Below are 14,319 nucleotides of genomic sequence, written 5' to 3'. Positions count from 1 at the left end.
AAAACACCATTTTAAGTAATAGGAAAATTTGCCAATAAATTTAACATTATATTGACGTTAGCTGTCATTGTTACACCTATCATTGTTATAGGTAGGTACAAAAAAAAAAAAAAAATATTAAAAAAAAAAAAAAATTGTATATCGTTGAATTGGCCTTTATGAGTACTCTTAAAATCTGAAGTAATATACAGTGTGTTAGGTTTGAATTAAGAAAGTTGGTATACTTTGTGACTGACCCTGTATACTTGCGAACCTCATTTCACCCTCACGTCATGCGCTGTTATTTACTTTAACAAGACGCAAATTTTGAGAAAAATAAAATCAGCAGTTTTCGAGATATTTGCAATATTCCAGACTTTTTAGACACCCTGTATATAATATAATTTAATAATTTATGTTTGTTTATTTTATTTTCACTCGTTTATTTTTTCACTTAATCCTAAATAACTTTTTTATTTAATAAATAAAATCGTTCGTTTGATACGTTCGTGGTACTGTTTGGTTTCGACAGAACTTCAAACTTGAGAATAATGCGAAAATTGCAAGAAAAATGGCCAGTTTTAAATTCCCGGCATGGGGAAACTCATATAACGCTTATTCTCATTCCGATATGTCACCGATCTAATTTTTATTGATTTTTGGAATGTTTCTTATAAAGAAATTTAGTTTCTCATATAACACAGCACAAACCTGTTGATATGAATCACACCGTATTAATACAAATAACTAATTAAGGTCGTCGAAGGATACGGTCAAACGGAATGTTGCGCGCCGGTCACGTTGACAATCCAAGGGGATCACGTTCCAGGTCACGTGGGACCGCCATTAGCTTGTTGTTGCATCAAATTGTGCGACGTTCCCGAAATGGAATACTGGTCCAGGAATAATCAGGGAGAAGTTTGTGTTAAAGGTAATAGTGAATGTTTTGAGCGCTAAACCCAACTAAACTTATCTCATTTTTTTTAGGTACCAACGTTTTTAAAGGATACTTTAAAGACCCCACAAAAACAGAAGAAGTAGTAGATGAACATGGATGGCATCATACCGGTGATATTGGAATGTGGATGCCGGTAATAAAAAAAAAACAGACTTAAGAATAAAATTCGTTATCAAAAAACAGTTTCAAAAATCAAATAAACTGCGCGCCACCTCAACAAGACAGTGATTTTTTTGTAATTTTTAACAAAACGACAGATTTTGATGCGGTTTGGACTATCATTGAGCTTAATTTATTGGCTTTTGGTTGATGGAAAAAACTCTGACTTAAATGCAGCGCCACTGTACTATGCAGGGTGCAAAAAAGTGAAATTTTCAAGTAGTCCCCAATTTTTTTTGGGTTTGTTTTAACATAAGGAAATGTTGTTTAGGTCAATATCTCAAGACGTTTTTGGTCGTTACCCAATTAACATCCTGTGACTCAAAAAATAGCTCTATTCAAAAAATGCGACATAGCTCAATCTCGAATTAAGGCAGTAGCTTTAAACTGTCATTTTACGTCACGTGTAGGTCCCATATTATGTGTTACATAATTTTAAGTCAACTCTATGACCGAGAGAACCATACATGGTGTTTACAGACAGGTAAAGTCGAAGAACAACTTGTGCAAACAATTTCAAGTTTCACTCACTGTCGCTGGACACCCTGTAAAGTCTTACCAAATATGGGGCTTGGAGTGAAAAGTACTCAGATTATGTAGAACATATAACGGCATTTGAATGATACAATGATACAAACCTGCTAATATGGCTTAATTCAAGATTGAATAGTTATATCCATTTTCCGGAAAAATCAATATTTCTTTAAAAAAAACGCCCAAAAACGTCCCGAGGTAATATACTAGACAACAAGTTACTATGTAAGAAAAAAGTTAAAAAAAGTGAATGTAATTTAATACTTTTCTTTTTTTGCACACGTTTTTGTCCCACTTTCATTGTCTTTAGCCACTCTTCTCTTATTGGTTATTGGGTTGCTTTAAAAATGATTTAACAGATCGACCGACGACGATTCGACCTACACCCAACTAAAATGACATATACAAAGCTGCTGCCATAACTTAATTGGAGCTTGAGCACTGTAATGTCGTCTTTTTTGGATAAATCAATTTTTCTTGCTACATGGGACGTTAATTGGAAAATGCCCAAAAATGTCCCGATATATTTACCTAAATAACACTTCCTTATGATAAAACAGAACCAAAAATTATTAATTTAACTTTTTAATTTTTTAATTATTGGTCAATTGGGGACTACTTGAAAATGTCACTTTTTTCACACCCTGTTAGACTGTATTAAAGCCAAAGTTTTTTACAACAATAAAGAGCCAATAAACCAAAAAATCGGTTGATTCGTTTCAAAATGGCCAGGTTTTAAAAATGACCCAAAAACATCATTGTCCCGGTTTACATGGCGGGCAGAGTTTATATGCAAAACTGCATTTGAATTTAGTGACTAGAGTTGCAAATTTACTAAAATCTTTAATTTCAGAATGGCACACTAAAAATAATCGACAGAAGAAAACACATTTTTAAACTGTCCCAAGGGGAATACATCGTTCCAGAAAAAATTGAAAGCATCTACATCAGATCTCAGTACGTAGCCCAAGTTTTTGTCCATGGAGAATCGCTCAAAGTAAGCTTTAATCTACGTAAAATGATATTTTTTTAAATTCATTATTTGACAGTCTTGTATCGTGGCTGTTGTCGTACCAGACGTGGACGTGATTAAATGTTGGGCGCAAGAAAACGGTATTTCCGGAACCTTTAGCATATTGTGCAATCATCCTGAAGTGAAACAGTTAATTTTGGATGATATGGTCGCTTGGGGTAAAGAGAACGGTCTCAAGTCTTTTGAACAGGTTTGACCACATGACGTGTATAATTAAGTTTAATTGTAATGAATGTTTTATTTTAGGTTAAAGACATTTACCTACACCCAGATCCATTCAGTGTACAAAACGGATTGTTAACGCCCACCTTAAAAAGTAAACGACCGCAGCTTAAGGCTTACTTCAAACCCCAACTGGACGACATGTACTCACGACTTACCTAGTTATTTAATCACATTTTTTTTAGCTGTATATCCCTTCATTATTGATCCGGATTTATATTTGCAGCAAAATAGCAACAGTTTTTATATTTCACACCATGACCTGTGTGTTGAGAGTTTTCTTCTCTATTCAATTATTGTTACTTATCGTTAGTTAGGTCACTTTTCCCACTGTTCTTGCCAAGATTATAATCAAAGTTAGTTTGTTTAATGTCTTATAATACTATGCATTTAATTCCTATAGAAAAAAAACACAGTTTGAAGGTGATATTGACTAAATCAAGTGATACTAGTTAAGGAATAGGCAGAGCCACGAATTCTATTTGCTTGTGTTCAAACGTAGGATTTTCAAAAATCGAGACCATCCAAAGTTACATTTTACACTCACTTTAAATTATATACTCAATGAACTGTACTTTTTCGACGTTTTTTTCTTTGGCCCAATATGCAATCAATACTGATTTTAAGCCGAACCAATTGACGTTTTAAATTATTATATTTATATGACTCACCAGAAAATTTTGACTACATATAGGGCCAAACATATCCCTATTAATTATTCACTTTTGATGAATATTAGAAGCAATACAGAGTTATGTCTAATATCTAATTATCAAGTACGTATTTAATAAGTAAATCATAAAACCAATAGGAGCACGTACGTAAAACCTGTTTCATTAGGAATTTTGGTTAGGAGTATAAACGTTTTTTTTTTTTGGATAATAAATCTTATTTATTTGAAATGTGCTTTCTTTCCTTTATATTAATTAATAGATTATAATTATATTAACTAACTGGTATTTCTTAAATAACAAAGCGAAAATTTACATTAAGAAATTGCTTTAAGGCCTTGAGGGTTAATGGTGGCTAAATAGTTAATTCATAAATAATTAACAACTTTTTGACATTCACTGACTTTTCACATGTTCGAACCGCTTCATAAAATAAATTCAAAATCAAAACCACCGTTTTTGCAAAAAAAAAAACAACTTTACTTAAAAAAACATTTACAAAAACAATAAACTATCATTGCTTATCTAATCCTACTAATTTTTCCGTGACTTCCCACAGTTTCTTAGGCAAATCAGGGTCTTGAACGGACTTATAACGGCGCACAAATTGACAGTCGTGGAAATGCCCGCCAGTAAACGACTCAATTCCTTTTTGGACACTGCAATAAATACTGGTCTGGGCCCCTTCGATGCAACTCTAAAAAAACCACACTTTTGTAAATACAGTCACATGTTATGCAAAACGTGCCACCTTCATGAAAAAGCCAAGAACGCGAGTCGACAACGCTTCCACGATGGGTGATAAGTTGGTGAAAAATTGTGACTTTATCACTCCCGGGTGCAAAGAGTAAGTGGTGACGCTAGTGTCTCTCAATCTAGCGGCTAACTCGATCGTGAACAAAATGTTGTAAGCTTTGGTGATACCGTAGATTTTCCAGTTACTCAATCTGCCTTCTGGGTAGTGGTTCAGTTGATTGACGTTTACAATGGCGTTCTTACCGGCCATTGACGATACGTTCACCACTCGAGAATTTGGAGTCTTCTTGAGAAGATCTAAAATGTGTTTATGTGATTTGTCTACAAATCTATAAAACCTAACAGTATTAAAAAAAATCACAGTATATACATCAGGATCTCGGCAGATTTTCTAGCAGGACTTTAAACGTTTGCAATGTCCAAAAATCCTAGTTTGCTACTTATACAAGATGATTCCGAAGTTGGTGCTTTCCTTTCACCTGCAAATAGGGCTTAAAAAAATAGACAGGGTGTCAAAGTTTTACTGAAAAATAAAAAATTATATGATTTTGGCCAAACTACTTGCAGTAATTAAACAAAATTTTGTAAGTGTCAGTAGCTAAGTGGAAAGGAAATTTTTTCTTGCGTTTACCAGGGGCGCGCGTATAATTTTTTTTAAAACATTTTCGAAAAAAAATTTTACCCTACTGGTTTTTTTTTCAACATAAAATTTATTATTGAATTCCTTGTTCAATTCTAAAAATAAAACCCCTTTTATTATTTTTTGCTACGACGTACCGTTTCCCAGTAAAAAAAATAAAAACCGTCTTAATGCGTGCTTAAAATTAAATGCTGTTTTAATTTAAAATGTCAAATTATTAAAACTTAGTTCAAAGGCGGCTGAAATCTTCTGTTTTTGTTTATGTCTGTTGATAAGGAATAACCTGTAGTTAGTTAAAATTAAATTTAAGTTATTTTTTATTTTGTTTTTTTTCAGTAAAACTTTGACACCCTGTATCTTCGTTATTGTTCATATTTCGAAAATAGGTCAAAGGAAAAAAAAACTTATTTTTTGAAGCCCTATTCGCAGGTGAAAGAAAAGCACCAACTTTGGAATCACCCTGTATAATCTATATGAAGAAAAGCAAAACAGTTAAATCAGTTGAGACCACGTTTACACGGTTCTAAATACGTGTAAACCTAGTTCACTGGGTGTAAAAAGTCATTCTGAACATTTTTAGTCTCTTGTTGAAAAATGTCAGTAACTCCAACCGAGATAACTTTCCGATATATTCGACTTTGTTTTTTTTTTCGAAATTGCTTCAAGACTTTGAAAACTTTGTATCGCCGCCCATTTTAGGGTTTCAGTAACCGTAAATCAATCAACATGTTCGTCTTAAACTGCTGTTTCACACAACACGTTTGAACATATACAAGGTGTTCAAAATCAAAATCAATGTTAAACTAACGCTCTGTCCGAGTTCTGACAGTGTTTACCCGTGGGTAAACACGACGATCTTCAGTTGTTTTCCACATTATTAGTTATTCGTTTAGCTTATAATTTGTAAACAGTTGTGCATTTTGATAAGATATAATTTAGAGTGTGTGTGTGTGTGTGTGTAAACAAAAATAAGTACCATTGAAAAAGCTTTTGAGAGTAATATGTAATTAAAATGTATTGCTATTTTAAAATTGTGGGTAACAGATAAGCATTACCTATTTTTAATTTTTAAAAGATAACTTTACACATGTAAACGTTTAAAAATGGTATTATTAGAAAATGTTATATTAAATTATAATTTGTTCTATATTATAAGTACAGGGCTTGTTAAAATGTTTTGATTTTTTTTATCAAACACAAAAATTATCAAAAATATTAGTCCGAGTTCAATACCTTGTGACCACATATGTGGCGTCATTTATAAATGACATTATAGTATGACCTATGACAACTGACTCATTGAAGAATTTGCTTACCTAAAAGTAAATTAGTAAGCAAAAAGGGTCCCAAATAGTTGGTGGCCACTGTTATAAGGAATCCATCTTCGGTCTTTTCCGTGCCTTGGTGAACGGCACCGCCATTGTTCAACAAAATGTCCAGTCTGTCAAGAAGGAATCGTTAACCATATAAATAAAAAAGCCTAAATATAAGCTTGATGGTGTAAGCAAAGGAATGTGATGCCCAATGTATAAAGATAATGTAAACATAACAAGAAGGATCAAAACAGAGAACCAAAGTAAATTTCCGGTTCCAGTCATAAATTTTTTTTTGTTCTTTCATAAAATGTTTGAGTACGATAATTGTTTGAATTTAACAAGTTCTGTTGGTGACTTGGCCCAGGAAGTACCTCTTCTTCACATCTTTTATTATTTTACTCTTTTTACAATAATAATGGTAAAATGCAGTCTAATAAGCAGCTGTGAAGTCCGATCCAAAACAATTTTCATTAAAATATCTTGAGCACAAACAATTGTGACTTTTTAAATCTTTTCTCCTCTTTGTCATTTAAAAACCTTAGAAAGTACAGTAGTTTTTATAACTCTATTTATTCCAGTGAAAAACTTGGTAAAAAGTGCATTTTATCAAACCAAAGATTTTTTACAACTAATTGTGTAAACTGATTTTCTATAAAAATAAAAACAGAGACCAGCCGCCTATGCATGTGCACTTTGCTGTCGGATTCAAATGCGCGGTAAATAAATTCACACCCAAAAGTAGTTGACCAATATGGCGACTTCCGTCGCTTAATAGACAAACGGGGTTACTGTTTTGTTTCCTCAATGGTGATGCCCTTATTTACCTGTCTTCACTTTGATTTATGTCCTTGGCAAACTGCCTTACAGATTTCAGAGAAGCCAAATCTAATTGCTTGAAGTAAACATTGTTATTGTCCGTTGCTTTACGAATTCTGTCCTCGGCATCTTTACCGCGACTTTCGTTTCGGCATGCTAAAATCACTTTGGCACCCCTTTTCGCAAAATCTTCAGCGGCCTCATAACCGATTCCTAAAAAGGTTGTAAGTAACATGGTTTGTTTAAATGAAGATACAAGGACTTACCAGCGTTGGCTCCTGTCACTATGACAGTTTTACCAACAAGACAAACATTGCTGCGACACCAACCCGTTGTTAATTTTAAGTACAATTTAAAAATCACCAAAATGATCGCAATCCACACTAAAATGCAAGTTACACAAGCCATGTTGTGTGTGTTCTGAATTTTAAGTCAAAATGCTAAACTTGAAAAACCGCACTATCCTTATTGTGTCTGCACACCAACTGAATGTTTAAACGACTGCAAAATCATTCAATAACTGTACAAAATTGCGTAATGATAGAAAAATCGATGATTAAAGATGACTTGCACACGTTTCAAAATACTTGACATTACCTAATAGATAAAGATAACGCATAAGGTAGCCTATACGTGTATGCTGATATTACTAGTATATTAATTCTAGCCTAATAATTTATACCTCCGCTTATATACAGGGTGATTCACGGTGATGGTATATTAGAAGTATCTAAAGAACGACTCAATATTTGGGGTGTAGCCTAGGTTGGGTTCAAACTCCTTTTCCAAAACATTTTGGGTTGCGGTGTTGCCAGGTCAGTCAGAAAGTACACCAACTTTTGATTTTCAAATAGAACACCCTGTTTCTAATCTAATTTCTGAATTCCTCACATAAAGGCTATAGTATGGGAAATTGCCCCATAAAGGGAGCAGAAGCCATATTTCCCTAGTTAGATAGGGTTTTCAGGAAGGAAGGAAACGCTATTAATGTTAATACGTCCCTATACCTATTTTGCACCATTTCTTAGATATAGATAAAAATAGTGGATTTGTCAGCAAAACAGTAGTCTAAACATTCATTAAATTCTCAAGTCCTGAAGTGAACTTTTGTCCTCAGTTAGACAGTACTACATGGCTGAAAAGCCTAGAGACAGAAAATGAAAACAACCTACAGAGTGGTCAATCACTTTAAGAAAAAACATTGTTTTATTACAAAATATAATACATTGACTTAAAGGAAAATATTGATTATAATCATTTTCAGTCTCTGGGACTTTCAACCATTATTGTAATTTTCATAACTCAGGTCAGGTGTCAAAATTCCCTGCCTCTTGTTTTTATTCTTAAGTATTATCTGTAAATAACTTTGAAATAACATATACAAATTAGCATTTCAAAAACACAACAACCACAAACACATGTGCTTAGATTTTTCAATAACCTATAATGTGCACTTTATAATAGTTGCTAAGATTTTATCTTTTTAGACTTATATTTATTTATAAATGGGTTTTGTAGATTTATTAAATTTAGATAGGTTCCCTAAAGGATAAATGATGTATTTGCTTAAATTTCTCATGTAAATTAAATTCTGATAATAGCAATTTGCTAAATAAACAGAGTTTGATATCTTCACTTTTTTTATTTAATTTTTTAAATAATCTCTTAGTCTTAGTAAGCAAAACTGAAGAGGTTTTACTTACTAAAGTGGCTGCACACAAGAAGCTACAAATTAAATTAAAAAACACATGGTTTTGGAAAGAAGGATCAATAATAAACTAAAATCCACTTACATACTTAAAAAATATATTTGGGCAACTACTTTTTCTTAGAGGCCTGTTGTGCCTTTAGCACTTTAACAACAATTTTCTGTTCTTCAATAAGGAAAGCCCTGACAATCTTTTCCTTGACACACTTGTGGCAGAGAACCCCACCGTACGCCCTCTTGACTGTCTTCTTCCTTTTGCAAAGACGGGACCTTTCTTGGGGTCGGGCAGGTTGGATACCTCTAAGTTTGTCCTTGCACTGTCCACATCTTGGGATCTTCTTAGGTTTCTTCAGGTACTGGTAAACTAGTTTACCACCTGGGGTACGCACTCTGCAAGTTAAATTAGCTTTTGGAGACTGTGAAATTGAATGAGCATACCTAGCATATAATTGATTAGAATGTTTATATCAGTGAAAAATGAACGAATACCTTTGTCGTCAAATTATAACTTGTATTGTTATAAATCAGGACTCTAGCCAGTAAATCATCATGTAGAAGATGTAAAGGGAGAAAGCTTGTCTTATTTTTAGCAACTTCAAAACATTGTATTTTTACCTCTTTAAAATGGTATTAACGTAGTTGGAAAGGTTCAAAAGAAGTTTGTTTTAAATTTTAAATAGGAAAAGACTGAATTAAGACTACTTACATGCGTCTCCGGTTACTTTTTGTATTGTACGACAATCGTCGTCTGAAGACAAGCCGCTGCACCATTTTGGCCTAAAAAATACAACAAAACTGAATTTTACACTAAAACTTTTACCTCACTTGTAAAGAGCAACACTTGCAGTTTTTGCAAATGTACTTTTTTACAATGTTTTTAAACTATTTTAGCAGATGATCGCAGATTTAGAAAACCATAACACTAACCTGCCAAAAGTTGCTTTTCGAAGAACTCGAAAATCCGAAAAATGTTTGGTTGGTGTAGATTTACGTTTGACAGTTGACGTTTAGCATTGACATTGGCATACCAATTTGACATTACCGGTAGAATTCTTTAAATTATGATAGACAAGGAAAGAAAAACGTGTTGAGTTAGACACAGACAAAGATAACAACAGATCCCGACCGTGTCAATTCTTATAGATTTGACAGGGTTGACTTCTTTTATTACCATTGCTTTGCTTGCACATCACTGACTGCCATTTGCAACGTTGAACTTCAAGCTCAGCTTAAGTTAAGCTTGGTCCAGACTGTGACTTTATACAGCTGTATTCTACACAGTCTGAACCACACTTAACTTAAGCTAGGCTTAAAGTACGATGGTGTAAATGGGGGTAAATGTTTACTGAATTTTAAAATATTTGTAATTATTTTCCTTGAATTTTTTAACGTTTTGTATTCATAATTTATCGTCTTGTCCGTCGTCGGAAACACACACATTTTTTCTACAAGCGTTCGCGTAATATGAGATGGACACTGTGAACACTGGACGACAAAATATAGGTACCCGGTGTCCAAGAGCACCCTAGACATAGGAGATTAACATGGGAAAACAGTTTTGATTTTTTTACGCCTGTACGGTTGATTTGATTGAAAAATCGTAATAATGAAAGTTGAACAAAAATGATTAAACTTTTGGCCTGCACTGTATATGCGGTTGTCGAGCAACGGGTAAACAGGTCATTGTTGCTGGTACGGTTGCTCGACAACCCCTTATACAGTGCAGGTAAAAAGTTTAAATATTCGCATTTTTGTTCGTTCCACGACGAAAGGGCTCAAGTTAGAGATCTGAAAAAAATACAGAAAACTACCTAGTCCGTGATAGGTACTACCACAGACAAACTAATATATACAGACGGTCAGCCAAATGGTTAAAAAACGAAACGCTAAATGGAGACCCTTTGCTGTTCAACAGTCTCCATCGGCGAATCGACGGTATCTATTTCGAGCGTCTCATAACAGATGGCAGTGCAGCCAGTAAATTTTTCTGCAGTTTGGCTCTTGTTTGAAGGCATAATTACGCAACGTTGCCTGGTATTGCTAGAATTCTTTGTACCATCAGAAATTTTTTTAAATAATCATTGCAATTTGCTTATATTGTTTTATTAAGAAATATTAAGATATTGAGGGTAACTAGGAATCGTGTTATTGGAGTTAGAACAGATAAAACTTTATTTAGAACGTATTTAAGTTTATAATTGGCACTGTATTTACGGATAATGTTTTCCCGCCAAATTCATCAAAACTGTTGCTATTTGTTAACCGTACGTGCAGACATCGGTAGTGGAAGTTTAACTTTTGTGTTATTTATTATTTTTTTTCTGCTCACATAGATATCTGATATTTACAAATATGTCGGGAAATGTGTGCAAGTACTTAAACTGTGGAAAAAGTGGTCGTGACGGTGTCCGATTATTTAGATTTCCTCATAAGAACCCTGAACTTTGTCGAAAGTGGGTGATTTACTGCGGTATGGGCTATTTTTAACTAAAAATGTTCTTATTTAGCTTGCTTTAATGTAGTGCCGCATGATGCTTTTCTGTATTAACCTATTACCTTACTTAAAAGTTAAAAGACTATTTAAAAACCCATTGTCGCACTTTGCAATAGGTATTCAATTTGTTCAGGGTTAGGACTTCTTTAATATTATTGTCGATCAATATTATTGACTATCTCGTTTATTACGAATAGGTAGGTAGGTACACTTTTATAATACAGGGTGATGCTTAATAATATGATAATATTCTACTAATTAGTACTATATTCATATCATAGACTAGACTTGCACATGTTTTAATGTGCAAACAATTTGGTAATTTTAACCAGTGGCGTTCGTATAGATTTTGAATGTATTTATTGAAAAAAATTATGCGTTATTGCATAATTCTTCGTGGTTTTTTCATATTATCAAAATTATTTTGAAAGTCCTAATTGGACATGTAACATAAATTGTTAATAAAATAAACAAGGAGCTGCTTTTTTATAAATATTCGAGAAATATTATTTGAGGTTGTTCTATTATAATTATTATTATTATAAATACTATTTGTAACTGATAAACTTTGTTTCTTTGGATAGGTAACAGTATTATAAGCTCGAGTATAAAATAAAAAAAATTAAGTTTTGTTTATAATCAACATCAGTAAACAGAAATTTATTAGTAGATTATAACATTTCATTTTTTCAAACAAAAGGTGTTATGTCGAATAGGCACCACATTTTTTCGATTTTAGAGAGTTACAACCATTTGAGAAGAAATAATTACCTAAACTATTATTTTTGACAGCATTTTTCCGCAATTTGGTTACCCTGCTTTTTGCAATTACAAAATGCTTTTTTTGTATACAAACAGGATGGTCCTCCGGGAACTCCATCGATTGTTGATAAAGTACACTTAAAAAAATCGAAAATTTGGCTACCAACCAAAATCGATGGGGGGTCGTTGATCTAAAATATTTCCAAGTTGGTGGTACTTCCGGTTATAGCAAAAGTAGCTACCAACTTCCGTATTTTAAATGGAACACCATGGATTAAAAACATATTAAAACTATTCTTTTTTGTACGACTTGTCTAATTTTGAGTGATTACAGTACCTGTTTTGAAGGAGGGAAGGACTATGAAGTCGTACAAAAAATAGTGTAAGCATCACGAACAGTAACAGCTTTACTGATCTCAGACAAATTAGAGGCTTTGCTTTGCTCAGCCTCCAAACTTTGTCATCGATCCTGCTTACTTACCGTTCTCGATACTTAATATACTATTATTTCTACTTTTTCCGTATTTGATCGATGTTCGCGGCTGACCACCCTGTATATAAAGTGTATCATTTTTTGTAATCAAGACTTATCAGGACTACCTGCAATGGCATTTGAATTGAATTAAACAAATCGGTTGAATTACAAAGCTCCTTTTTTTTGAGGTAAAGGCCGCATTCGTTTTCGCGCTCCATGGAGCGAGCAGTGCCAAGGTGACGTCATTATGTCATTCTGAAAAAAATTACGTCATTCTGACGTCACATTCGCTTTACTCTCTCCATATGAAGCGTGAAGACAAATACGCTTAAAGTAACCTAAGATGATTATTAAAAAATGAGAAACTTAAAAATGTAATCAAAAAATACATACATTATAGAATGTGCTTCTGTGGGCATTCCTGAAGTATTGTTCATAAAACCTGGATGCACTGTGTACAACAAAAATCATTTCGATCCTTTTTTATTTTGATTTGTAGGTAAACACAGAGCTTTATGATTTAAAGTAACATATGAATCATATGATCAGTCAATAATTAAAATAATTTAGACGAAATATTATTATTTACTATAAGAAAAAGTTTCGATTTTTAATAATTTTACAGGAAACGCAACTTTAGCCGATTTACCACCAGACATTATAAGGCAAAAATTCATCTGCGAAAACCATTTTTCCGATGAAAATTACCGAGGTAAAAAAAAAATTTATTTAAAAAATGACGCTGTGCCAAGACACTACGGTACTCTCAACTTCGAAGAGTTGAAAGTCCTTACACCTCAGAAAACTTACTCGAAAACCTGGAGCAACATGGACAGGCCCAAGAGAAAATTAAATTTTATTGAGCCCAATTTGAACACAGATATTAATTTTATAAGTGACATATCAAGTTTGCCTGATTATACTAAGTTGACTCCCCGCAAAGAAAAATTCTATAAAAAAATTAGATTTCAAACAAAGCAAAACAGAAATTATAGAGCTAGATTAAATAGAGCAAAGGCCTATATAAAACGTTCCAAACTGGCGATTTTTAACATTTTACCATTTTTATCAATTTTAAGTTCTGTGGCTAAAACACGTACTATTTTAGATTAAATTTAATTATTTGCAAGCATACGTACAAAATGCGCTCGGCTTTTTTTCTTATTTCTATTCCGTACCGACCCGTCGCGTCGCGCCGGTGATTTGATGCAGTTGTATAATCATAAATGCCGTGCGCCGAACGCGTCTCTCCAGAAATATGGCAACACTGCGGAAAACAAATTTCGCTCGTTCAGACGATCGCAGCCGATTACGCATGAGTCATCAAAATATTTTAAAACAATTTGTTAGTCTGACTGGTCTGGCGCCTTCACCAAAATTATATGGCTTCCATTTGCTCTGACCGTCTGTAGAGCTCGAATCAGCTAAGAAAAGGCCACAGGCGTCATCAAACGATGATGTCACGATCTCTTTACGTCTCGCTTTAAATATTGCTGCTCTCGTTACTTTCCAAGTTGTTGCAGCCAGTCAGTGGCGTGCTATTATTTTATCAGTAAAATGAAACATTTTCGTCGTTTTTAATAAAGAAAATAAAAGACAACAAGTTTTTCAAAGGAATGGAAACTCCTTCTGCTTCTTTCTTCATAAATTGTAAGACGTTACTGACGATTTCACGGCCTTGGCTGTATATGATAACACCTTTCTTTCCAACCTTTTTGAAAGACATTTTGACAAAATAACGTTTTTTATTCATAACACTATGTGAACTTCAACTGCGACCATCAACAATACAACCA

At 33.5% G+C, this 14,319-nt stretch overlaps 3 protein-coding genes and 1 long non-coding RNA gene across 12 annotated transcripts in view; 2 read left to right on the top strand and 2 right to left on the bottom strand.

The window, feature by feature from the left end:
- Positions 1–3,787, top strand: part of LOC145740328 (long-chain-fatty-acid--CoA ligase 6) — a 38,044-nt gene extending 34,257 nt beyond the window's left edge. For all 9 annotated transcript variants that reach the window (XM_081995817.1, XM_081995822.1, XM_081995819.1 and 6 more), the window contains 5 exons: positions 736–910; positions 967–1,070; positions 2,484–2,627; positions 2,680–2,853; positions 2,910–3,787. In XM_081995817.1, the coding sequence (XP_081851943.1) occupies positions 736–910; positions 967–1,070; positions 2,484–2,627; positions 2,680–2,853; positions 2,910–3,047 (735 nt within the window). In that variant the 3' untranslated portion in view covers positions 3,048–3,787. The remainder of the gene's footprint in view (positions 1–735; positions 911–966; positions 1,071–2,483; positions 2,628–2,679; positions 2,854–2,909) is intronic.
- A 225-nt stretch (positions 3,788–4,012) lies between these two features.
- Positions 4,013–7,657, bottom strand: LOC145740347 (retinol dehydrogenase 11-like). The gene is made up of 5 exons (XM_081995885.1): positions 7,351–7,657; positions 7,093–7,297; positions 6,269–6,393; positions 4,308–4,609; positions 4,013–4,253 (listed from the first exon to the last, which is right to left on the bottom strand). The coding sequence occupies exons 1-5, from the start codon at positions 7,490–7,492 to the stop codon at positions 4,071–4,073; spliced, it is 957 nt and encodes a 318-aa protein (XP_081852011.1). The 5' UTR covers positions 7,493–7,657; the 3' UTR covers positions 4,013–4,070.
- A 1,216-nt stretch (positions 7,658–8,873) lies between these two features.
- LOC145740360 (large ribosomal subunit protein eL34-like) lies at positions 8,874–9,808 on the bottom strand. Its single transcript, XM_081995903.1, has 3 exons — positions 9,720–9,808; positions 9,499–9,569; positions 8,874–9,182 (listed from the first exon to the last, which is right to left on the bottom strand). Exons 2-3 carry the CDS (start codon positions 9,561–9,563, stop codon positions 8,903–8,905), a joined length of 345 nt encoding a protein of 114 aa, XP_081852029.1. The 5' UTR covers positions 9,564–9,569; positions 9,720–9,808; the 3' UTR covers positions 8,874–8,902.
- A 176-nt stretch (positions 9,809–9,984) lies between these two features.
- LOC145740372 (uncharacterized) lies at positions 9,985–12,352 on the top strand. The gene is made up of 2 exons (XR_014181399.1): positions 9,985–11,072; positions 11,226–12,352. It is a non-coding gene; the product is annotated as an uncharacterized LOC145740372 (long non-coding RNA).
- The last annotated feature ends 1,967 nt before the right edge of the window (positions 12,353–14,319 follow it).

Source organism: Ips typographus, linkage group LG1 (genome assembly GCF_016097725.1).
Source record: "Ips typographus isolate SLU linkage group LG1, UJ_Ityp_2.0, whole genome shotgun sequence".
NCBI classification, from domain to species: domain Eukaryota; kingdom Metazoa; phylum Arthropoda; class Insecta; order Coleoptera; family Curculionidae; genus Ips; species Ips typographus.
This window is presented reverse-complemented; position numbering and strand designations above follow the sequence as displayed.